This window comes from Girardinichthys multiradiatus, chromosome 12 (genome assembly GCF_021462225.1).
Source record: "Girardinichthys multiradiatus isolate DD_20200921_A chromosome 12, DD_fGirMul_XY1, whole genome shotgun sequence".
Classification (NCBI taxonomy): Eukaryota; Metazoa; Chordata; class Actinopteri; order Cyprinodontiformes; family Goodeidae; genus Girardinichthys; species Girardinichthys multiradiatus.
Window position 1 is genome coordinate 48116524 of NC_061805.1, and position 26860 is coordinate 48143383.

The 26860-nt window shown below is 39.3% G+C and overlaps 2 protein-coding genes across 4 annotated transcripts in view; both read left to right on the forward strand.

Annotated features, from left to right (window-relative positions):
• rasgef1ba (RasGEF domain family, member 1Ba) overlaps positions 1-11031 on the forward strand; it is a 123447-nt gene extending 112416 nt beyond the window's left edge. For both annotated transcript variants that reach the window (XM_047381490.1, XM_047381489.1), the window contains 6 exons: positions 478-557; positions 1933-2028; positions 4177-4272; positions 4782-4905; positions 8210-8282; positions 9850-11031. In XM_047381490.1, the coding sequence (XP_047237446.1) occupies positions 478-557; positions 1933-2028; positions 4177-4272; positions 4782-4905; positions 8210-8282; positions 9850-9874 (494 nt within the window). In that variant the 3' untranslated portion in view covers positions 9875-11031. The remainder of the gene's footprint in view (positions 1-477; positions 558-1932; positions 2029-4176; positions 4273-4781; positions 4906-8209; positions 8283-9849) is intronic.
• Positions 11032-13868: 2837 nt separating this feature from the next.
• The window catches only part of prkg2 (protein kinase cGMP-dependent 2), a 42251-nt gene continuing 29259 nt past the window's right edge, over positions 13869-26860 (forward strand). Inside the window, exons 1-4 of one of the 2 annotated variants that reach the window (XM_047380541.1) lie at positions 13869-14020; positions 15688-16219; positions 20220-20386; positions 21849-21962. In XM_047380541.1, the coding sequence (XP_047236497.1) occupies positions 15717-16219; positions 20220-20386; positions 21849-21962 (784 nt within the window). In that variant the 5' untranslated portion in view covers positions 13869-14020; positions 15688-15716. The remainder of the gene's footprint in view (positions 14021-15687; positions 16220-20219; positions 20387-21848; positions 21963-26860) is intronic. The other variant, XM_047380542.1, reaches the window with a different exon arrangement.

The window sequence follows — 26860 nt, forward strand, 5'->3', positions numbered from 1 at the left end:
ATGGTCAGATCCCAATGTAGTCACGCTTCCCTCCACGTGGCGGTATTTAGAAACGTAACACCCGACCTGCCTTTTTATTTGAGCTCAGGAAGAGATCGGTTCCGAGTTTTGGATGTCCACTTCCTGGACAGGATTTGTTTTTGTCATCCCTGCTCTGACTGTGACCTCCGAACCTGCAACACACACAAACATGCAGAGGGATTAGCATATGGGACGCAGAGTGCTGCAAGGGGAAACGAGGCATGCATTAACTTCCATTGTTCTCCGATCCTTGTGGCCTCACTGCATCAGAGGAAACAACATTAAGACAGAAAAAAGGAGGGGTATGCAAAGATGACAGCGAGGGGAGGGGAGGAAGGGTGGAGAAAGGAAAATGCCATGTGTTAATGCGATCATGTTAGCTTAGATGTGTGGTTTCTTTATCTCTCATTGTGATTTTTATCTGTTTTCTTTGTTGTGTTTGTTCTCATCTTGCAGCTGGGATGAACATGAGCCCAGTGTCCCGGCTGAAGAAAACCTGGAGTAAAGTCAAAACAGCCAAGTTTGACATCTTAGAGGTGAGAGCTGCAAGGAAGATGGTTTTCATAGTTATTTTACCCAAACACCCACAAATATTGGAAACCCTAAACATTTTAAATAAGTTTCAATGTTGTTTGTGAGAGTTCTGCTAATAAAAAATAGTTTAAGATCAAAACAGTTTTTTAATAATTTTTATCTTTTTGACTAAATTAATGCCTTTTTTAAAATATTAGCTTGTTAAATGTTTTCCTAAGTGTAAAAATTATAAATGAGCAGGTTATTCCCCCCTCCCCGTTTTTTTGCTGCACTCTGCTGGTCAGCTGGCTGAGAGAAGGCTTTGACACTTTTTCATTGCTGATTGGAAAAGAACAGCTATTAGCTAGCTAGCTAATATAGTGTAGCTTGTGTGTTACTCTAAAGAGCAGAATGGCAAAAAAGATATATATTCTGTGCAGTGAGTGTCGGAAAACTTCCATTAAATTTGGGACGTTTTAATTTGATATATTTGCTTAAATCTATGTATCTAAGAACAAAACTCCACACAGGCGTGTGACTCAAGCGAACCTGATAGTGAATTGTTGTAGCAAACAAACAACACTAACAGCAAACATGTTGATGTGACAAGTCTGCAGAAAGAGAAAAATAATTCTGCAGCCAGGACGCACCAGATGTTAAAGGCAGACGCAGATCTCCTAGGTCTTCGATACATCGTGGAAAGTTCTGCACACTGCGGGGAAAACACTCACTGAATCCAAAACAGCACCCACCAGTCAGTCGCTGAGTCAGTTAGTTTGCACATTTGAAATAAAAGATGTGGCAAGTCAATGGGGACTCTGCAGGGCCTGAAAGATTTTCAGATACTGGTGGAATGTTTCCTTCATGTCTCAATGGAGTTTAACAGCTTTCATTCTTCAGTCAGTTCCTAAAATGTCTTTTATCTTCCTCTTTAATTCCTCTGGGCCTGCCTGAGGTAAAGCCGGAACTTTCAGTTACAACTCGCTGCGCTGATGCCAACTATATGGCATCAGATATGTCACTTTAACACGGAGGGTTTTCTTATTCAGCTGGGATGAAAGTGAGAACATATGGATGTTGGCCCCATATGTATTTTGTTTAGGTTGGAAGTGGACCTGGGCTCACAAGAAACGACTTAACTGGGACTCACTTGTGTTGACTAAATTAAACCAATATCAGGAACACCAGCTGGGTCTCAAATGGGTGCTAAGAAAGTCACATCTGAACCTATCTTTTACCCAGAGTTGCTCTGGGCTTTAACATGGAGACATTAGGTGACCAACCAACAATCCATAGGGACTATTTTTCAAACCGGTTCCTGTCAGTATTGGCCCCAGATGTATGCTCTTGTCTTCACCAGGTGTTTAACTGAGACTGTTTACCTCTTCATCTCCATAGCATCAGATGGATCCTTCAAGCAATTTCTACAACTACAGAACAGCACTGAGAGGAGCCACCCAGAGATCCATCACAGCCAACAGTAGCAGAGAGAAGGTGAGGCATCAACAGAACCAGTTCTGGGATAAACATCTGGGTTTACATCAGTCTGTTGAAGGTCTCTGCCAAAAAGTGGTTTCTTTAATTCTGACTCATGCAGCAACCTCAAACATGAAAGTTTGAACATCTGTGCTGCAGACTTAATGTTTACATTTCATACATCTGTCTGAGACAACCTGAGTGAATTAACAGGGGGTTTGTTTCTCCTTCAAACTGCTGAACAAAGTGTTGTTGCAGCAGGGACGCTTTAAGCTGATGCCTGTTATGTAAAATTTCAGATATTTGTCTTCCTGCATGGAGACGTCATGCCTTTAAAGAAACTGTTGACTCTGAAGCAAGGGAGGGAAAAACAAATGTCTTGTTGTGTCTCGTTAATGTCTGCACACCACGTTCCCGCTGTGTTTAGGCATTCAGCAGCATCTCCAGACGACTCCTACTGGAATCAGGAGGTTGCATAACAGCACAGCTCGGAGTGGACACAGTGACCGAGTCACAAGAGGAGGGTCCTGTTCAACATGGCTGCCTGCCAGATCACATAGTGTTCTCTGATGGTCCCCTCCTCCTCCTCCTTCAAGCTTCATCTCACGAACATTTTATTAACTGAGTGTTCTGTCAATATCCATGTGGCTCCCAGAGTTATTTTGGAGTGAAGATATCCAAACATTCCAGTACGGGAGACTGAGGTCATGAAATGGAAAGTTCCCGAGCAGTCTGGTATGTTCCTGCTGGTGACCTCTTCTTCAGGAAGGGTGTTACGGGTTTGTTTATGACCTTCTAACCACAGTGCTGCTGACAGAAGACCCAACAAAGGCTTCAGTTTAACCCTGGTTTAGCTGATTTTACTGATTTAAAGCATCCAACGCTTGTTTCAGTGCTAACGCGTTTGCTTTGAATAACATTTTAGCAAACTGCCATGGTTCAAATATGAAAAAGACTTGGTGTGTTTGGTTGTGTAGCAACAGTCCTCTGTGACTTTACTGGAAGGAATGTGGAGAATATTCCAGGACCACATTATCTGCTTCTAACATGGATTTTGAACTGTCTAAAAAGCCTTGAAACGTAAATTGCAATGCTTGAAAGAAAATAAAATTAACTCAAATTAATTTTTCTTCCTTTCCTCTGATTTTCTTTCCTTGTGTCCTGCCTTAATTCCTTACTTTGCTCCTTCATTCCTTCCTTCTGTCTTTTTTTTCCTTACTTGTGCCCTCCCTCCCTTAATCCATTCATTCTTCCTCCCTTTTTTCCTAGTATGCTTCCTTCCTTCTTTTCTTGTGTCCTTCCCTCGTCCATTTTTTCTTCCCTTCTTCCTTCCTTGAGTCTTGAAAAGTTGGAATGTTTGCATGAAGCTTGAACCCAGCATATCTCCCACTAGTAAGCCTGTCCTTGTAAAGATCATCTAGCCCCTGCAGACATAATGTTCCAAATTTGTGACCTCTCAGAGGTCCGGTTTAGTCAGCTGCTCCCAAATGTTCAGCTGAAAGACAGACTGAAAGTGAAAGGAATCTGCATGCTTGTGAAGGGAATTGTAAAAAAAAGAGGGTGTGGTGGATTCAGATGTGTCGTATGGTTGAGTGGTTTTGAGCGTGTTGCACACAAAGAATTTAACCCAAATTGCTTTTGATGGACCACTGAGTCCCTTGCTGCTACTGTGGTGGCTCCTAAAAGCAACGGCATCATAAATGTTTGATGGGTAGGGGGCAGACAGGAAGGAGATGACAGACTGAGGGGCTTTTTTAGGTCAGTGTGGCAATCCTCGGCAGATGCTCTTAATGTAAAAGGAAAACACTTGGATGTTTATTCCTAGAGACATTTAATCACCTGATGTTTTCTGCAAAGGAGGGAAATACTCTTACTGTAAATTTAAGATAAATGAAACAGAGCCTGCTGTTTTTGTCCCCACAGTAGCTCACCTTAGACATGCAGTGACCTAAATCATTGTTTTGAACGCTGATTCATTTTTTTAAAGGGATTTCTACAGGGGAATTCTTCCTCTGTGCTAAATGTACCTTTTACAATAGGCGTTCCTCATATTTTGAATTTGGTGTTTATAACGAAGCGCCTACACCTGCGAATCAAAGGAAAATCCCTAATCATTTTTTAATGAGAAATTAAATCCCCTTTTCCTCCCTTCCTGTTGTCTTCCAGATTGTTATCCCTTTCTTCAGTCTGCTCATTAAAGACATCTACTTTCTCAACGAGGGATGCTCTAGCCGGCTCCAGAACGGCCACATCAACTTCATGGTAAACTAAGTTTAAATCTCCCCCTGAAAACAAAAAACAACATAAGTACTTTCCCCAGCGACAGATTTCGCCATACTCTGACTTTTAATGTCACAAACCACTGAAGTATTTACTACGCATGGCAACAAGCGACCGCTTTTTTTAGCACTTCCCTAAGAAACGTTTGATAACAGGGAAGTATGACTTGAATGTGTAAACTTCAGCTGCGTTTCCATGGAACATACATGAATGTGACCAAAAACAATTTCCACTCACATTTGGCTATTTTAAAGTTTTACACCTTCCTGGGAAACTTTGCTCAGGCTTTACTTCATCGTCACCATGGTAAAATGTTTTTAACCTATATTTCAACACATTAAAACCTCAAAACAGGAAACACGGTGCAGCAGTTTAGGCGATTGCTTATCTCGCCAGTACTTATATTTACCCATGTGGCTTTTTTGAAGTGGAAAATGGATTTTCAAACATATATGTTCTAAATAATATTGTTTTGTATTATTGTGTTCCAGAAATTCTGGGAACTTGCCAAACAAGTGAGTGAGTTCATGACTTGGAAGCAAGTAGAGTGCCCGTTTGAGAAGGATCGCAAGATCCTGCAGTACCTGCTGACCGCTCCTGTGTTTACAGAAGATGGTGAGTTAATCATTGAAAAAATTTTATAAAACTTTGTTTAGTCATTGGACAATTTTTTCTGTGGCTTTTCTCAAAAATACTCACCACCGTTCTGTAGGACAAACAATAGGCATAAACTGCGTTGTCTATTGTCTACTGCGTTGTCAAGGAGTACATGGATTATTTGACCTGTTTGAGGCAACTTCAGTAGACTGAGGATTGAGAAAGTTCAGGTGTAACATGTTTACATGCATTTAGCTTTAGCCTTTAGCCTCCTTCCTCACACGCATGAAAGACTTATCTGTAGCTTAGACATAGGTCTAACCCAAACTTGAACCCGGGTAGCTCTGACTAACAACACACGTTTTACCTTGAAATTATTGAACTAACCTGGCATGAAGTGATTAAAGCAAAGCTTGGCATCCACTATTTTCAAATCATATAAATCATCTCCTGCTATTCTGAGCTGCTTCATAATTCCTACTTTTCCTCTTCCTGGTTATGAAATAACCTGTAAATGAGAAAAGCTTGTCTCATCTCATCCTCCCCAGTCTCCGCGGTTTACAGTTGCTCAAATACAGTTTTAGAAGACAGGAATGTCAGGGTATCAGTCTGTTGTCTGCCCTCCAACATGGCCAACAGGAGGTGCACCATAGTGTTGGGAATGGACATCACAGATCACTGCATTCTAGATAGTGGCACTAAGGCTGCACAATATACAGGTCCTTCTCAAAATATTAGCATATTGTGATTAAGTTCATTATTTTCCATAATGTCATGATGAAAATTTAACATTCATATATTTTAGATTCATTGCACACTAACTGAAATATTTCAGGTCTTTTATTGTCTTAATACGGATGATTTTGGCATACAGCTCATGAAAACCCAAAATTCCTATCTCACTAAATTAGCATATCATTAAAAGGGTCTCTAAACGAGCTATGAACCTAATCATCTGAATCAACGAGTTAACTCTAAACACCTGCAAAAGATTCCTGAGGCCTTTAAAACTCCCAGCCTGGTTCATCACTCAAAACCCCAATCATGGGTAAGACTGCCGACCTGACTGCTGTCCAGAAGGCCACTATTGACACCCTCAAGCAAGAGGGTAAGACACAGAAAGAAATTTCTGAACGAATAGGCTGTTCCCAGAGTGCTGTATCAAGGCACCTCAGTGGGAAGTCTGTGGGAAGGAAAAAGTGTGGCAGAAAACGCTGCACAACGAGAAGAGGTGACCGGACCCTGAGGAAGATTGTGGAGAAGGGCCGATTCCAGACCTTGGGGGACCTGCGGAAGCAGTGGACTGAGTCTGGAGTAGAAACATCCAGAGCCACCGTGCACAGGCGTGTGCAGGAAATGGGCTACAGGTGCCGCATTCCCCAGGTCAAGCCACTTTTGAACCAGAAACAGCGGCAGAAGCGCCTGACCTGGGCTACAGAGAAGCAGCACTGGACTGTTGCTCAGTGGTCCAAAGTACTTTTTTCGGATGAAAGCAAATTCTGCATGTCATTCGGAAATCAAGGTGCCAGAGTCTGGAGGAAGACTGGGGAGAAGGAAATGCCAAAATGCCAGAAGTCCAGTGTCAAGTACCCACAGTCAGTGATGGTCTGGGGTGCCGTGTCAGCTGCTGGTGTTGGTCCACTGTGTTTTATCAAGGGCAGGGTCAATGCAGCTAGCTATCAGGAGATTTTGGAGCACTTCATGCTTCCATCTGCTGAAAAGCTTTATGGAGATGAAGATTTCATTTTTCAGCACGACCTGGCACCTGCTCACAGTGCCAAAACCACTGGTAAATGGTTTACTGACCATGGTATCACTGTGCTCAATTGGCCTGCCAACTCTCCTGACCTGAACCCCATAGAGAATCTGTGGGATATTGTGAAGAGAACGTTGAGAGACTCAAGACCCAACACTCTGGATGAGCTAAAGGCCGCTATCGAAGTATCCTGGGCCTCCATAAGACCTCAGCAGTGCCACAGGCTGATTGCCTCCATGCCACGCCGCATTGAAGCAGTCATTTCTGCCAAAGGATTCCCGACCAAGTATTGAGTGCATAACTGTACATGATTATTTGAAGGTTGACGTTTTTTGTATTAAAAACACTTTTCTTTGTTGGTCGGATGAAATATGCTAATTTTGTGAGATAGGAATTTTGGGTTTTCATGAGCTGTATGCCACAATCATCCGTATTAAGACAATAAAAGACCTGAAATATATCAGTTAGTGTGCAATGAATCTAAAATATATGAATGTTAAATTTTCATCATGACATTATGGAAAATAATGAACTTTATCACAATATGCTAATATTTTGAGAAGGACCTGTATTGTGAATATATCATCATTACAATATCAGTGTCTGCAATATTAGTATCACAAAGGACTGCTTGGAACGCAGTGTTGTTGGCTAATATATTCCAAGAGTCATGAATTCACACCTGACATAGATTTTCGTGCCCAAGATGTGGTGGAAGCGCACATGAGAAAGACAACAGTGGGGAAAATGAGGATTTATCACTATTGATATTACCATATTTACTAACAATATAACAATTGCTTGATTTTGTAATGTCATGCAGCCTTAAGTTTCACAAACTCTAGCTGATACTTGGTGGTGTGGTGAAGATATACTGTAGGTATGAAGAGAAAACTCCAACGGGAACAACTTTTATCATGAGAAGCAGAATTCCAGGGGCATTTCTGCTCCACGTATTTAAAACTAATGAAATAGAGCCCAGCTGTGTGACCTAATCCTTTAAAGCAGCCCACAAAAGACCGCAAACATCTTTATCTATAAAGATGTAGCTAAACACATTTAAAAAGCCTTGTCCTTTAAAACCCCACATAATCAAATACAAAATTTCTGCTAGCGTTGAACAAATGAGACAAAAGACTTTCAACATGCTCCTTTAGATATGCAACATTATGTCCTCAGCTTGTTGCTTGAGTTAAAAACAATAGTTTGAGCCAGAAGGAACCAGAGTTCTTTCTTTTTCCTGAAATCTGCACACACCTTTTTAATCGGGCCTCGTGCTCCAGCAGCGTTGATGGATTTGAATCCCTTTAATCCACATCAAAGTCCTGCACCTCCGGCTCTCCTCAGAAACTTACTCATCTTGTATTTCTTCCTTTTTTTCCAGGAGTAAAATTTAAGTCAAACTTCAGGCTTTATATCTCTAAGCCATAACTGGTTTCCTTGGTGACAAGACAGACCGACAGATCATTAAGAAATCATAAATAAGGAGAAATCAGGGGTTTCAGTTCACTTTTTTGTTGGGAATCCCCTGATCAGTAAAATCTAATTTGTTTTTCTTTTCCGCAGCTCTGTATCTGGCATCGTATGAAAGCGAAGGACCTGAGAACAACATGGAGAAGGACAGATGGAAGTCTCTGAGGTGTGTATGACCCTCTTCCTGCTTGTCTTAATCCCTGTGGAGATTTGAGACTTTTCAATCTCAGCGAACAGAATCACATCCCCTTCTCCTACCCCCTGGCTGGGATGACTGCAGGGATAAAAGGTCACGATTGGAGACTGGCCTCTCACGCTGTTCAATAAATGCCACATACACTCACAGACTCTCGGCGCACGCCTTGGCAGTGGCGTTTGCACAGGTGTGTAGGAAATCACTCGTTTTCACGCAAAGCCTTCAACGCCACAGCATCACATCTGCCTGCGGCTTGGGCGTGCCGATGTGTTGGCAGAACATTTCAGAAAGTAAAACATTCACCCCTTGTCTGAGTCTCACATGCTTCAGTTTATTGGATGCAAACTGCATCCTTTTGGAGTCAACAAGGATATCTTCGAAATGATGATAGTGATTAATGAGCCACCCCTTTAATTTCTTTAAATGAACAATTTTTGAAATCCACATTTATGTCTGTGAAGGTCCTCTGCCCCCTAGTGGCCAGAAAACAATACATGCAGTTTTAAAGTCAAGTAAGATTAGCCTGAAACGATGCTTTGTTTCATCATAGAAAACTAAACATTCCCTAATAAAATAACCCCAGAAGGATCTTTTTAATTAATCACAATCAACTTAATATAAGTAATTATATAAATACTGCTATTATAAATATATAAAATGTATTAAAATGTATTAACAATAACTAAAACTAATGTGACTAACAAATAAGTAAGAATGCAATATTAATAATAATACATATTTATTATTATTGTTATTATTATTAATACCTCTATAAATTTATGTACTGTGCATCCTATCTCTAAATGTTCTATTGTTCTATTCAAAGAATATTTATTTTTTTATTAATCATAGTCTCAAAAATATTAAAAGCAAATAAATGCATAGTAAAGTTATTATTATATTATATTATTATATATCATACAGTTCATTTTCTATTATGTTTATGTTAGTATTACCGTATTTTACCGTAAATATAAACTAAAATAATAACTATGCATCTTATTTCTGGTATAAATGTAGAAAATCTAAGATGTTCTGCAAGCTTTATTTGATGCTAAATTTACTAAATGCAAAGAGGGAAAGTCCCTGTGAAGCTGAAGATATATAAGGTAGAGATTTGGAGATGCTTTCTGCCAAAAGCTGTTGCCACACATGCCTATCCCGACACATGCGGACATACAATTTGGGGCCAGGGGTCATAGGTGGCAGAGTTTGGATCCCATGGTGGTGTGAGGCTTGGGATAAGCCTGGACAGGGTGATTATACCCAGCCATGCTTATATGTCACATTTGATGATGGGTTACATCGCCAAGAGCTTTTCCACCACCGCAACACCAATCTGTCACTTCAGTCCAATCTGAGCTGCGTCAGCAGGACATGCTACTATGGATGGATAGTATCTGTCCACCAGAGACGGGTCTGTCCAGTCTGGCTGCTGTTACTATTACACAAACTAGTGTAGGGGTCTCGAAGGACAGTTGTCTAGTTATTTTCTTACCTTTCTGTACTTATGTGTCTCTCTGTATTCCCTCTGCAGATCCACTCTGCTGAGCAGAGTTTAGAGCTGAAGAAACGCAGAGGGAAGACAAACCCAACAGGTGGGACGCAACCTGTCGACACTGCTGTTCTCCAAGCGAAGTATCCCGATCTCTGATGGGAAACGACAATCTCTCCTCAGACTGTGGAGGACTTTGAATGTCTCCCTCCCCAGCACTGAGCTGTGCTACCCACCACCACCCACAACCCTCGGCCCTCCCTGCTGTATATTTTAGGACAGCTGTTTTTTCATCTCTTTGTATGACTTTATAGTCGTTTTGTTAAAGACACACTACAGACCTTCAAAGTAAGAAGGTTAATTTTTCTCTGTGTGAAGGTGTTGGGGCTTGTTGCGCCCCCTGCTGTTTTTAATACTTTTATTATTGTGTAGCTGCTGGTCGGCTGACACAACAGATACGCTACACTTCTTCTGGTTCCTGATGCCTGCACTCTGTACGAAGAAGCTAAACCTGAACTCTGTAGTTCATTAAGATAACATTATTTGTCCGGTTCTCCAGTTCATTTTTCATTATTTTCCTTTTTTTCTCATTCCATATCTTTTGATTTTGAGTCTGACAGTCTGGTTGTGATGTGTTTTTAAAAATGCACTGGCTGTATTTAAAAAGACGTGTCTGCTATTTGTTTTTGTTGAAACTTTTCAAAATAGGAAGCAACATTTAAAATTGTGGCTGAATGTCAGTGTGGGTAAATTGTTAGAGGAAGGCTGTTTGAAAGTGGCCCCCCGCTGCTGAGGTAACGTGCTGCCTCCTGGTGGTCGGTTCAGAAAACTGAATTTGTTTTGCGTGTTTGAAAATGTTACATATTTGTTTTATTTATAAATGTGTGTGTTATCATTTTATTATTTAATTTTGTACTAGATACATGACATTGTTAAATGTGATTAGCTGTCAGATGTTTGCTTGGATATTTTTATGAAACACTTTGTTTTCAAGGTACCAGGTCAGAGGATGAAGTTAAATGTGTTTTTTGACTGATGTCTGCTTTGCCTTGACTATTTCCACACAGAGTTATGTTTTCATTATTTGTGTTTGTGTCACTCTCTCACTCTCTCCGTTTTAATGATCCATTTGTATTTGTACCACTGAAACAGAATAGAGAAGCAGTTTAAAACTGATTTAGTTGTGTTAAAAAGAAAGCTAATAAATAGTTTTTCCTCATCAAATGTTTTTGGTCTGTTTGGATGTTCTGTTCTAATTTATGAAACTCGATACTTCTGTTTTTATTTCACACACCATTATTGTCGTATCAGCTTAATTATGAGTGTGAGGGACCGAGCTGTGAAAGCATAAAAGACACAGGAAAAATGTCTTCAAAGTGGATTTTTATTTATGACTAAGTTCAAATTATAATTAATGGGCCAATAAAACAGGTAAACTAAATATAAGGCTACTGTCTACTGTGTCCCTACATGAAAATATAACTGCCTTCCTTATTAAACTTGATTAAACTGTGTTTAACAACATGTATTTGATTAACTTTCACAAAACACACCCAGGCCTGATAATGGCCTGACCTATAGAAGCAACAAATCATTTAAATAGAACCTGTCTGACAGCATGAAGTAGGCTAAAAAAATTCAAAAAGCAATACATCGCATTGAGATCTCAAGAAATTCAGGAACAGATGAAAAATAGAGTCACAGGTATTTATTAATCTAGAAAGAGTTGCAAAGCCATTTATAAGGTTTTGAGACTCTAGTGGACCACAGTGGGAGCCATCATCCACTGACAAGACAGAGGTTGAACTTAGTACTGGGATGATCTGGGGCAGCTTTGCTGCTTCAGGACCTGGACGACTTGGTGTAGCTAAAACCATGAATCCTTCTCTCCAGCAGAAAATCCAAAAGCAGAATGTCTGATCATCAGTTTGTGATGTTGGTTTATGCAGCAGGACAATGATCCAGAGCACAACAGCAAGATGCTTTTTTATGGCTCCAAGAAGTGTGTGGTCATGCTATAACTTGCTAAGTCTCTGAGTGTTTTGTAGGTATGGACTGGCCACTCAGGGACTGGAATGAAGATCTGCTTAAAATATTCCAGTGTCATTAGCAACAGGCTGGGTGGTGAAGGCAGGTACTGGAGGAAATAATGTGAGAGTTTTCTTTTAATGTTGAGGTTCTGTTAAAGAGATGAAAATCAGAAAAGTGAAAACAGCTCTTTGGCTCCACTTAATGTCCAGAAGTACAAATCGCATGGCACACATAACTTTGCATTAGGAATATAATCTTTAGTCTTTGACATTTACTTCCAACTTGGATCTTTATCAGCCTACACACATTTTGTCATTGAAAAAAACTGCATTATGTAATTTCTAATATCAGCTGCAGTCAAAAAACACCAGAAATCATGTTTTACAAAATGCATTATTAGGTAGAATTGCATTGGTAGAACTGTTGCTTTGCAGCAAGAAGGTCCTGGGTTCGGCTTCCGGCTGGGGGTCTTTTGCATGGAGTTTGCTCTTGGTGTAATTTTGGTAGGCCGGCCATGCCTGGGAAGGTTCACCACTATTCCATGTTTTCTCCATTTGTGCATAATGGCTCTCACTCTGGTTCACTCGAGTCCCAATGTCTAGAAATGTTTTTTAAATCATTTCCAGACTGATAGATGTCAATTACTTTGTTTCTCATCTGTTCTTGAATTTCTTTAGATCGTGGGCATTGCATGTTGCTTTTCTAGATATTTTAGCCTAATCCATGCTGTCAGACAGGTCATATTTATGTGATGTTTTAAACTACTGGTCAGGCAGTAATCATGTCTGGGTGTGGCAAGTGAAATTTATTTCGTTGTCTTTCTTTCCTTGTTTGTTGACTGAAAACATCCTCAGATCTCCTGCCAGCCTCGGGTGTCAGTGACCTGTATTACTGTTTCTCTGTGACCTCAGTGGTGCAGATGAATCAGTGTTGGCCATCTGCCACTATTGTTCTTTTTCTGTCAATGAAATAGGCTGCAGGCCGCCCAGCTCATCACAGGCCAGGAAAACCAATTAATAACCGGTGGGTGTGAAGGATCACAGCATCCAGTCATTTACATCTGTTAAAATCAAAATGCATATTATCCAACCAGGAAGATAACACATTTAGGGTTAATGCATTATCACATTGAGTGTTTGAGCTTCCATAGTCTCTCTCTCTCATCTATTTTATTGAATTCCATGCCCCAGTGAAAACTGGTATTTTAAAAACAGTCCAAATGATGCACAAAAACCACAGAGATTATCAGCCAACCTTCTGTCTGTGGAGCATTTTACCATTTATTGTAATCCCTTGAAAAATCTTACTTTGGGGCAGCACCTTCTGCGTAATTATTGTCAAATGATCTGTCTACTTCTTAGGAGACATCTGCATTTGCCCACAGGTAGTTTGGTCCAGCTGTCCTGAGCAAACTGCTCAAGAGGTCTCAAATCTGAAGGGTGGCATCTCCTTACAGCAGTTCATAGATCTTTTTATAGATTTTTAAAATGTATTTTTAATTAATTAGGGTTAGGGTTTTATTTTCCTCAGCTGTTATTGGATGCTTTTTGCTGTATAAGTCATTTTTCTGTTGGAGGATACATGAGCTCCTACTGAGCTTTCTGACTTTGGGCGGTATGTTTTGTCAAGTAGTCTTGATGGGTGGATGGATGGATGGACAGATGCTGGTTTGTAGTTTAACTAGATTTGCTGAATCGTGTTTTAAAAGTTTTGCATGAATTGTTTTCAGTTTGATTAAATGTTTTAACAAGACTGACACAAGTATGAAAAAATTACCCAAATAATCATCAAATAAGGCTATAAAATTGTCTCTAAATGTTTTGTCCGTACAATTTATTTCAGCGGCTTTTGAATAAAGAAAATTCATCCATTAAATCCCTACAAATTAGAAAAAAATATACTCAGTTCATTCAGGGAAAATACACGTATTTATATGTTGATATAACATGGATTTATTCACATAATTTATCAAACACAATCGACGCTGACGTCAGTTATGGTGTCCGCGCGCCACGCAGCTGGAGGGGAGAGAGCGCGCGCAGCACGCTGAGGTGGGAGAGGAACCGAACCGAGCTGTAGATAAAGGTGGACCGTTTTTTTCTCGATGGTCCAGTGTGAACAGCTTAGTTCTGTTGCCAAACCCGCAGCTGGGCTCGTTCTGAAGGCTTCCACAGAGAACCAGGTAAGAACCGAGATCTTCCCCGACTCCAATTCGTTCCCCTCCCGTCTCCGCAGATGCATGAAGACGCGTCGGACGTTGCAGGTGCGCGCTGCCCTTTAGATGTTTTAATTGGTTAACCGGCACCAATTAGCTTTTTAATTCGCTCCACCTTAAAACAGCGAGAATTTAAACTAAGTATCGACATGTATTTATATTTTCTGTTAATCAGTTTGTCAACGAGGTTAAAGGGAACATACTAAGTACCAAAAAAATATGGGAAATATTATTCGCAGTTTTTAGGTTTAAAATTGCTGTTTGTATTTTTAAAGTTTGGACAGCAGTCTGATCTGACCCTGTATTTCAACAGGAATGTCATGAATAAAATCAACTGCATGTGTGAGTGGGCGGCAGTCCAAGACAGCAACATTATTGTTCTCTGAAATGTTTTTCAGCCTCAGTCATATGTGGGGCATCAAAATGAGACTTTAGATTTTTTCTTAGAGCTGTTTTCTCTAGTAATTTTATACTAACTATCTCTCTGTGTTCGTGATGCTGTCTGAGCAGACTGAGAGTGACTGTCGGTGTAATGCAATACTTCCTGCCTTCTGAATAATAAATGGCCAAGACACTTTCATTGACTATTATACACCGAATTTTCTGTCCATGTCCTCCGTTTCCTCACAGCTTCATCAGTTCTAAATCTCACTCTCAGCTCGCCCAAACAGACCTCAGGTGCTTTCTTAACATTTTGATTCCAAATCCTATGATTTAATTTAGAGGATTATTGAAAATTATTATTAAAAATAAGTTATGTCTCTACCAGCTTTACACACCTAGAAACTGAAACCCTTTGCAAAATAGCTCAAACTCAGTCAGAATGGATGTAGATCATCTGTGAACATCAGTTATTAAGACTTCTCTACTGGAGTTGGTTCTGAACTTTGACTAGACCATTCTAACATATAAAGATGCTTTGTTCTAAATCATTCCATTTTAGCTCTGGCTGTGTTTAGGGTTGTTGTCTTACAGGACGGTCAACCTCCAACCCAGTTGTAAGTCTTTGGCAGTGTCTGTCAGGTTTTCTTTAAGTATTACCATGTTTTCATCTTTTCAATTATTCTGACCAGCTTCTCTGCCCCTGCTAAAGGACAGCATCCCCACAGCATGATTCTGCCACCACCATGTTTCATGGAAGAATTTGTTTGTTGAGGGTGTGGTGAAGTGTTTGTCCAAAAGGTTTTTTTATCTCGTCTGAGTGGTGGATGTGTGCAGCTCCCTTAGAGTAGCAAAGGGTCTTTTAGCTGCTTTTCTGAATAGTGCTCTCCTGGCTTGGTCTGTGAAGTTTAGGTGGACAGTCATGTTTTGGTAAGTCAACAGGTGTGCCGTGCTCTTTCCGTTTTCATCAAGGAACACACATTTTGTGTGTGTTTCATGGTCTTCATGATTCTGTTTGTTCATTAATGTTCACTAACACACCCGGGAGGCCTTCACATTACAGCTATTGACTTTATCTATCAATTAGGTAACTTCTGAAGGACATAAAGCGCACTGATTTTATTTTACATGACAAAGGGAGCTGAATTTTAATACATGCTGAAAATGTATGTTCTTTTCTGTGCAATATGATATTTCCACCATTAAAAATACCAATCAAAAACCAAGATATATCCTTTTTTTTCTCATTTCAGCAGATTTTTCACTTTCTTTAGGTGTTAAGATGGGGAATGGTTCGATGAAATCGAAGCGTTACAAACCCACCGACAACTCTGTTTCTGCCTCCAACGGTCAAGCACACAAAGATCTCTGTGGCGCCTTCAAAAACTCGTCACTGGACTCCCTGAGGGCCCAGGTAGAGGAGCTGGAGCGAGAAGGAAGGAGGAAGGATGAAGAACTTTGTGCCAAAGAGCAAACGATCAGAGGTCTTCAAGAGCAGCTGGCCAAGCAGATCCGGGTTGTGTCTGAGCTCAGCGAGGAACTGCAGAACAAGTGCATCCAGCTCAATAAGCTGCAGGATGTGCTGAAGAGCGGGGCCCCGGCTGGACTTGCATCACGACCACCTTCTGTCAAAGCCAGTGGAAAGAGCAGCCCCAATCTGAGTGTCCACATCAAGGAGACCCTGAACAGAAGGAAAGGAGCTAAAGCCGGAGTCTCGGCAGAACCCACTTCGAGCAGTCTGCCAAAGTTCTCCTTTGAGAAGGCTCGGGTACCAAAGGATGCAAGGTGAGACACTTTTGTTTTTAGAAGAGACAACAAACGAGGACAGAGAAAAGCCTGATGAAGGTGCCAGAAACCCTGAGGCTCAGTCAGTGCTGCCTTAGTGGGCAGTGAAGTGGGAGGGGAAGTGTGAAGTGGGCAAGAAACAAAGAGCATGTGCACAATTCTGTTTATTAACATTATTCAGATCAACAATGTTCAGCTTTCAGTTGTTTCTTTAGATCTTAAATTTTAATCCAACCTATGCCAGACATGTAGCTGTGCCAAATCTCACTGCATGCTGTTTTTCAATTAAAATGTAAAATGTGAGGCTTAAAAAGCAGAATCCTTTCTTTCTTTAGAACTGAACTGTAATTTTATCAATTCATTCTGCTCCGCTGTGTTACTGTATATCCTGCCCCAATAAAGGTTTATCGGATTTAGGAAGTAACTTGATCTCTGAATGTTGCTCATGGGAGGCTGGAGGCTACGATGTAAAACACACTCTGGTTCAATATGTTTGAAATGATGCAGAAAGTGGATAAAAATTGCAGTGGATTGAAAGGAAGATAAATAATTCCTTTATCTCATTAAAGTATTTATAATGTCTTAATTTTGAACTGTAGAACTATATTGCAAACAAATATCAGTTTATATCTCTAGTGCCCCCCTCATGTGCAGGGTACTGTGGCATGAGAAACACTACTGACAATATTGTAATTAACAGATATGAAAAGAATAAAAAAATGTAAAAGTTACTTAGTTACAACGTGAGGTGATATTGATATTAAACTCACCTGATGTTCTTAGAAGAATACAACAATAAAACACCTATTGTTGTTTGATTTTTAGTAAGAAAAAACATGTCCTCATTCAACATTTAAAACATTAAGACACCATAATTTGTGTTTCTGCTCCTAGCATCCCACTCTCCACTTAAAAGATATGATCCATCCATTTTCTTCTCCTGCTCAGTCCTCACAGGATCATAGTGCACTAATGTTCATCTCTATCAGAGCAAAACACGTCAGGTGAACCATGTAGCTGCTGTTGAAGAAACTCTTAAACTGGCAGTTCCAAAACGTTTGACCGCGGTTCCTTCTGGTAGTTACAGTTCATAAAATGTGTGCTCATAGAGACACAAGGAAATATACATTTTAAACATGAAGAAGGTATGAGGATGCTGTTGGCAACCCCATATTTCTGTTTAAAATGGAGCTCAGGTGATTTAAGATGAGTTTGCGTGAGATCGTCAGTAGGTAAACAAGTAAAAATGATTTGCATAGCATCATGTATTAAAAGAACAAAATGACCAAAAGTTTCACACATCTGCTAAAGACAGAAACAAAAACATTCTCCTAAAGACTTTAGAAATAATTTTCAGCAATCAACTACAGATTTGAGCATCAGAAAGCAATCAGCTGATGGGTGATAGTAGCCGGCCTGCTGACTAATTACAGTCATAAATTAAAAATGATTTAATAATGAAAGTAAATAGTTGTGATAAATCATGCTGGCAAAATTAATTATTTTGTCCACTTCCACAGTCTGACTCTGACCTGATTTTTAGATCCACAGCTTGCAAGGTAATGATCGGTTTTTGATCATGTCAGTTATCAACATTAATATAATGAATTACAAATATGAAATAAATTGTTCTTCTACTGCTGAGTTTCTTCATAAGTAAGTTGCTTTAAGGCTAATTTAAACAAAGCTTCTTGCTGAACGATAAAACGTTTTAATTTGCAACAGTACATGGATGATGTAATGTGACATCATCCATGGAGTAACCACACTTTACCAGTTGAATGGACTTGAAAGAACAATCTAAAAGAACATCACCAGCCTTTTCTTTAATAAGCGCAAATTATGTGTGCAAAGTTGCATCTAAATGAACAACAAAACTGGAATGACGTCCTTTGGACAGTTAAGACTAATGAAGTGATGTTTGGCTATAATGCACAGCATCAGGACTGCAGCATATCAGCAGGAACACTTCATACCAACTATCAGGCACAGTGGTGGAGGGGTGATGATTTGGGCCTGTTTTGCAGCCACATGAACTGGGAACCTTGCAGTCACTGAGACAACAATGAACTCTATACCAAAGCATTTTACAGTCAAATGAATCCATCTGTGAAAGAGCTGCAGATTGACCCAAACTGGGCCATTAACAGGACAATGATCCCAAACATCAATTAAACTTTAATAAATGGCTGATTTTAATGGCCTAGTCAAAGTCCAGACTTCAAGTATGATGCTATGGGGTGCAAAGACAAATGTCTTCAGACTTCAAAGAACTACAGCAAAGATATAAGAGACTGATAAAGTCAGACCCAAAATCTCCTCTGAGAGTTTTTGCTGCTGAAGGCGGTTCTAGGAGCTGTTGAATCATGGGGTGTACTTAATTTTTTTTAGCATTTCCACATTTGGCTTTTTTTTCAACAGACAGTAAGAGGTCATTAAATTTAGAACCTGGTAAATAACAAACCCTTTTTTATTATCACCTGTACTTGCTACTCAGATCATGTTTTCAGCCACTCCCGTTATTTTGCAGCTCAGTTAAACACAAACATAAATGCTGAAAACCTTTTTAACACATTATACACAAATAGTGAAAATGTTTTTCTTTTTGTGTTGATGCTGTGGAACTGCACAGCAGGCTTTTATTACCAACAATACCTGAAAGGTTAAAGACTATCCTATTGTGCTATAATTTATTACATAAACAACATCAGCTACACAGAGGGGTATCAGCTGCATCAAGCCTGCTTTGCATGTCCAAAACAAAGGACAAATTACCTTTTTGTAATTCTGATCTTTCTTCCGCGTGATTGCTGTATGATTGAACAATGCATGCAGCGTGTCCCTCCTTATGCAATCCTCATGTTTAAACATGTGTTGCTAATAATCCTTGTGTAGATTTTATTACCACAGTCTGAAGCACCCATTCACACATCCTCCTGTTCTGTGAATAACAGTGACGTGCTGCAGAATCATTACTTGGCTAGGTAACGGCTAAGGAAAACAGTTTGCTCCTATTGCAGAAAGGCAGAAAGTGAAAATTTATGACACACAATAAGGTGAATAAACAGACCACCCACTACAGAAAGTGACTTCTTTTATATGAGCTGTCTCTTAACCTTTCAGCAACCCCTCAGGGAATGATGCAGTCGTCGTCAAACTTAGACAGGCGATGATCATTTTGTTTTCACCACTTTACTTGATTTATTGTCAGAAGAGAGCCCAGAGGCTGCAAATGGTCATCTTTTCACAGGAGACAAAAGTATTTATCATGCAGGTAAAAAAATAAATAAAAAAGTGGTGAGTAATGAGGATGTGGGAGTTCTGGTGGCTCATTGTTGCATCAGTGTGGGCTGTGGTGGAGGACGAAAGAGGGAAAACGGTGATAAACGTGTAAACTAGCTGGATGAGTCTGATTATTTTCCCCAATGATGTTGTAGAGCACCTCCGGAGCTGTGAAAACATATTTTCAGATTCAGTTTTTTTGCTTTTTTGTCACACTTAACTGTTTCAGATTATTAAACGTTATTTTCGGTATCAGACAAAGATAACCTGATACAAAACGCAGTTTTTTCATGATTTAAAGCTATCTCAACCAACCTGACCCTATTAAAGTACAAAGCTGAACATATTATTTGATAGGAAAGTATGAATACTTGACACTTCAAATATAATGGCCACCAAATATTACAATGTGAAATCTTTCTGTAATATCACAAACATGAGCCTAATATAGAAACAGTAAAATGAATATACTTCCCCTGTGTTGGTCTACACATTTAGCACCAATTCATCATACCTGGATAGTTTTCTTTTTGCTTGTAATATGTTCTGTCTTCAATTTGAGAAATTTCAACTCTCTGCTAGCTGTTACTCCGTTAGTCTCTGCTCTAAGAACAAAACTTTACAGCAACACTACCATGTTGCCCATCCTTCAGGTTCTAAATAATGAAGGTAAGATCAAATCGTTTAACTCTTTCTGTGCTGCTGATGTATTTGACAGTGTAAAGAAGCTGCTGACAGACGCTCTGAACAAGAACCAGTACCTGAAGAGGCTCGAGCTGCAGCAGATCAAAGACATGGTGGAGTGCATGTATGAGTGCAGCTACCAGCAGGGAGAGTACGTGATCAAGCAGGGAGAACCTGGGAACCATCTGTTTGTCCTGGCAGGTACATTTATTCTCACAGTCTGGTATTCATAATGAAATGTGGACTTTCTGCCTCAGAATGTTCTATTTGGCAGTAATAAGATTCAGGAATCTTGAGATTTCACAACAGTGAAGGCTTTCTAATACTCATTGTAAACCATCCAAGTAGCTGTGCAACCCAACTAAACAAAAGTGTTTTTAATGTAAAATAATCAGAAAGAAACATCTGTGAGAAATTATTGTAGACAGGATTTTACCCCCAGGGATTCCTCCCCACCAACACTCACCACAGCCAGGATGCAGCGAGGAGTTTGTTGTTGTCATTTATCGCTTACATTGAGTTATGTCCTGAGGACTTATTTTTTATGGATTGTATGTTTGTGTGGTCCTGCATTCACAACATAAGACAGAAAAGGCAGAATTTGCTTTACATTATGATTAGCAAAATATTTCTAAGCAGAGCTTTGAGGACCTTGATCAAGATCATGAAAGCAAATCTCGAAATTAACAAGACCCTCTACTGATTAATCCTGATCCAAAAATTGAAGTTTTATATCTAAAATGCTGCTGATGCTTTCATGTCATGCAGTTTGTTGAAGTGCTAGGCTAATGTTAGCATGTTTACTTACTGTTTTCATCTGACTTGTCAATTATGTGGATCTTATTTAGTTGGAATTCCAGTGGACAAAACCTGAACATTTTGCTCCGAACCTCATCAATTATATTGACTAGTGTTTCAGCTGCTCTCTGCACAGCTCAGCTGCACAGACAACTACATAAGCATAATGCAAAAGAGGTGATGTCACACAGACAGACAAGAAACTGCAGCAGCCAATGCGGTCTCTCTTTTACTGTGATCTCAGTGGGAAAAGTTAAAAATGCATAGATTTCTTGGGGAAAAACAGTTTGTTTAGATTAACAAAATCATGTCCATACCGGAATTTCCACTGGCTGTGCAACAGGCAGCCTGATGACTGTGAGCACTCCCAACATGAAATCACAGACAGGAGACTACCAATGGCTGTTGGAGGAAGCCAGAGTACCTGGGGAGAACATGCAGACTCCATGCAGAAAGACCTCAGGTCGGGATTCGAACCCAGGGCCTTCTTGATGCAAGGCAGCAAATATTGTATAATTTCTTTTATTTTATTTTTTTTTTTAAAGACTAAAAGAAAACTCATGTCATATACTTATGTCCCAGTTTACTCTTTGTAACAAGTCATGAAGAGCTCTCTGAAAACAATGATGGACACGACTTCTTATTTTATTGTCAAAATGCACCAAGGAGAGTAAATAATACATTTCATCAAATTAAACTCAAAGGTATGTTTATTCTGACTGTACTAACATACATCTGTATTTTCCAAGGTACTTTTTATATTTGATCTAAAATCTCCTCGTGCATTCATTCAGTTATGTGTTTGTTGCTTTTATATGTTTGTCTGAGATTAAATCGGATTGAAGGACATTTGTTTTTTTTCCAGATGGGAAGCTGGAAGTGTTTCAGCAAAACAAACTGCTCACATCGATAACGGTGTGGACCGCGTTTGGGGAGTTAGCCATCCTGTACAACTGCACACGAACAGCATCAGTCCGAGGTAAAGATTTTTCCCTTTTTTTCCCTGCAGTAAGCACTGATCATTCTCTTAGTTGTATCGATTTCTTTATGTTTTTAGGCTGAAGCTATCACTGTCAAACAGACTGAGCCCTCTGGGGGTAGAGCTTGTGATAAAGTGACAGACGTGATCAAACATGGTTTCACACCCGTCTAGTTCAGCGTCCCGTTTCTTCTCTTTATTGATGCCGTCCTCCCAGTGAGCCCAGACCATGTGTTCACATAATCTATTGTCTGTGTCCCAGTTTGTTTACCATTATTAATGGTACAAGCATTTCTGTCCAGTTTGAGACACCGAGCTTAAAGGAAAGTTTACCCTGAGTCGATTCTATACATACAAACATGGATTAAATAGATTTGGTCATAAAAAAATTCAATGTCTGAGACTTTAAAAGCTAATCTAGTTGTGAGAAGATTTATTTGTGCTTCACCTAAATACAGCTTTCAACTCTCCATGAACACTCCATAAACGTTTTTATACTATAACCACACACATTAACATATTTTACTGAGATTTTGTGTGATAGTTTTATATTTTCTTGCCATTTCAAAATCAGAAAAGTGTGGGACAAGTATGTTCAGAGTCAATACTTTGTAGAACCATCATTCACTGTGATTACAGCTGCAAGTCTTTTCGGGGATGTCCTTACCATCTTTGCACATATAGAAACTGAAATCTTCACCCATTCTTCTCTGCAAAATAGCTCAAGCTCAGTCAGATTGGAAGGAGAATGTATTTAAACACTGATTTTCACATCTTGCCACAGATCTGAATTGAATATGGGTCTGGACTTTGACAGGGCCATTCTAAAAGGTGAATATGCTTTGATATAAACCATTGTAGCTCTGGATGTATGTTTGGGGTCTCTGTCCAGCTGGAAAGCAAACGTCGGCCCTGGTCTCATTCGACACAATGTTTCTGAAACCCATGTTTCACCGTGGTGATCTCAGGTTGATGTGCAGTGTTAATCTTCCACAACACTCAGCAAATTTGCATGTAGGCCAAAAAGTTATACTTTGGTCCCATGTGACCAGAGCACCTTCTTCCATATGTTTGCTGTGTCCCCTGCATGACCAGTGGCAAACTGTAAATGGACTTCTTCTGGCTTTCTTCTTGCCTCTTGTCCACACAGGCCAGGTTTGTTGAGTTGGCATGTATTTTCCCTTTGTTTATTTAATACAAGTGGATTTCTTGCTGTTTTTTTCCTAAGCCTTTTAATTATTTCATATTTATTACCATTCAAATATATTTGAAACATGTTTTTATTTTCCTTAAAAATATATTATTTTTAAAATTATTTTACTGTCCTTTTATTTCTTAAGTAATGATATATTTTTCATTCCTGTTGTATTTTTTACCTAACGGATTTCCGAGTCCATTTGTTTCCATCTTTCTGTTTTACATTATTTGGTCGCTGTTTTGTCTTTTTCTCCTCAACATGAGGAAGAAACGTAAATACGAACTGGGCGGGACTGAGACGGAGGGGGCGGTCTTTGGACCAGCCTTAGCTTCTCTCCTATTGGCTGAGGTCAAGGCTCTCAGAAGTAGGTGCTGAGCCTCTACCTGGTTCTGAGAAAGAGCTAGAAGAAACGGCTAACTTAACTTCTGTCATGTTGCTAAAGAAGTCAGGAGCATTGTGGATTTGGTGGTAGATAGCGCTGCTAGTCGGAGTAGTATACTGTATCCTGTTGACTATAACTGAGAGAATACTTCAGTTTGCCAAAGTAGTAAGAGGAAGTTACGTTTTCGGACGCGCTTTCAAAATAAAAGCATCACTCAATTACCGTCTTTTAACAAACTAGGGGAAACATGGTACAAGTACTTCAAAGTTAAAATAGCATCTTTAATCATTTACAATGATACTTTATGAATAATGTTAAGATACACATTTTTCAAAAATAAATCCTAGTAAATATGGCCAATATTATTCAAGGATGATTTCTGTGTAGGAGTTCAGTTTCTATAAATGTCACTGTTTTATTTATATTTCCTGTGGCATTTCATATATGCAACTAGTTCAGGTTAAATTCTACTACTTGTTAAAAGTCTGCCACCTGGTGAATAAAAACAGGTTTCTGCAGTGAACCATAAACGTTCTTTCCCAGCTGTTTATTTAATCACAAAACAAATTAACCAGATTCATTTAAATGAAGACATATCTGATATTTTTAAGAGTTTAGACAAAGATGTCAAAAACACATTCCTTATCGTGTTTTTAGCCAGATGGTGAAAGCGCTTCTCCTCACTGTATATGAAAAATGAGGGGTTGTGATTTTTTTTCATTACCATGTTTTCATCTTAGATGTCTCTAAGAATAAATCTTACTAGGCGTGACTTGGACTCAGTTATCCATGCTTTTGTAACCTTATGGTTAGATATTTTTACAGGAATTAGCCAGGTCCCTTCTTCACATGTTCAACCGGTCCAAAATCTGGCAACATGTACAAAGAAACAAGAGCACTGTTGTGGCCCCAACCCTAATCAGCTGATGTTTTCAAATCTCTCTTAAGAATACACTTACTCTTTGGCTTTTATTGAAGTTTAATAGTCTCATTAGATTCAGACATTTTTTAGACATTGAATTCCATAAAATGATCATTTTTATCCTGTGCAATTATGTATGTGTTTTTTTTTTGTACTTAAAATTTGCCAGCAAAAATTTCACCTACAAGAATTTGTCTGAAAAAATTCAAATGCAGAAAATTGCCTGCAAAAAATTCAACTGTAGAAATTCGCTTGCAAAAATTCACCTGCAAAAATTCAATTGTAGAAATTCACCGGAAAAAAATCACCTGCAGAAATTCACCTGCAAACCTGTTGACCTTGTGCTGACTCATGCCAAAGCATTCAGCACTAGATCAAGTCAAGCAGCTGATTATGCATCTTAAAGTTGGATGGCACCTGCCAAAAAAAATCCAAGAAGTCACGCAGCTTTTAGCCAATCAAATTACGCTCATTTGATCATGTGACTCACCAGTTCGCTTCTGCATAGGCTCTTCTTTTGAACCAGAAGGAAACGATGAAGCTGAAGTTGGGTTCCAGTTGTAACTTCTGATTCGGGAAACAGTTAAAAGGGCAGGTTTTGGATCAAGTTTTGGAGCAGGACCAGTTCTAAGATGGTCCAAATGGAATAAAAAGCCCTTTATTAAATTTTCACAAATCAAATAAAGCTTTCACAAATCCCAAATTGTGTTTATAGGCTCCTAGTGTCTAAGTGCTGTAGGTTTTGAGTTGGAGCAGATTAAAGATACTCAAGGTAATGAAAACTGAGGTGAAATTGCCCTTTCAACTGCTTCCCGAATCGGAAGCTACAACTGGAAGCCAACTTCAGCTTCATCGCTTCCTTCTGGGTCAAAAGAACAGCCTCTGCAGAAGCAACCTGGTCAGTCACATGATCAAATTAGCGTAATTTGATTGGCTAAAAGCCGCTCGACTCTCCTTGGATTTTTTTGGCAAGTGGCTTCCAATGTTAAGATGCATTATCAGTCGCTTGACTTGATCTAGTGCTGATTGCTTTGATATGAGTCACCACAAGGTCAACACATTTGCAGGCGAATTTCTGCAGATTAAATTTTGCAGGTGAATTTCTGCAGGTGAATTTTTTCTGGTGAATTTCTGCAGGTGAATTTTTTCTGGTGAATTTCTGCAGGTGAATTTTTTCTGGTGAATTTCTGCAGGTGACTTTTTTCTGGCGAATTTCTGCAGGTGAATTTTTTCTGGTGAATTTCTGCAGGTGAATTTTTTCTGGTGAATTTCTGCAGGTGAATTTTTTCTGGTGAATTTCTGCAGGTGAATTTTTTCTGGTGAATTTCTGCAGGTGACTTTTTTCTGGCGAATTTCTGCAGGTGAATTTTTTCTGGTGAATTTCTGCAGGTGAATTTTTTCTGGCGAATTTCTGCAGGTGAATTTTTTCTGGTGAATTTCTGCAGGTGAATTTTTTCTGGTGAATTTCTGCAGGTGAATTTTTGCACTATTTTACTTCCATAGGCTTTTAACACAATTTGAGTCAGACACTGATTGTACTGTTTGGTAATGTGAGTTCAGTTGTGGTTTGGAACATGCATGTAAATATTAATGCTGCTCTGTGAGGATCAACTGTTAGTTTACATTAGCGTGCCTCGGTACAAATGATCAGTTAAATTAAGAATGAAGTCTGTAAACATAAAAATACCACAGAAAATGTATTTTTTTTTTGCAAAGGAACTACAAAAATACTTATGTCATCTTAAATAGTGGCCAGAATTACTACAAATCTCAATACATTCCATTCTGGGTCACTAGGAGTCTCACACCACTTCTAATTTGTCCTGACAACAACATTAACATCCTCTTAATTGCCCCTGACCTTTCTCTGAAAAAATCCTTGCAGTATCCTGGCTGTATTTGGCTTCTTTATTTACTTTTTGGCACAAAGCTGTTAAGCTGCCATAGGTATAACCGAGGTCTCTTCCTCCAGTTACACTGCCCTCCTGTGGAGGCATTAGGCAAATTTTCAGCTACTTCCTTTTCCCTGTCATAGATTTGTTAATTTTTCCTCAAAACCAGTGCACAAACTATTTAATTAGTATCAAAATCATATTCTTTGGTCCAAAATACACAAAATATTGAAAGAGGTTCATAGTAGGGAGATAAGTCATTCAATGCATAAAATGTTGTCACAGCAATTTTAGCCTTTACTTAATTATAAGACTGGATGACTGGTAAGACTGGAATTTACCAAATAATTAGATTTTGCTACAGCTTTCAGGACATACAGTATAACCGATAATTGTTCCACAGCTTATTGTTAAAAGAGAACAACTGTGATATGAAACTGTTAAAGTGAACACGAAATGGGATATGTGAAGTCAGGCCTGCTGGTTTGTTTTAAATCATATCCT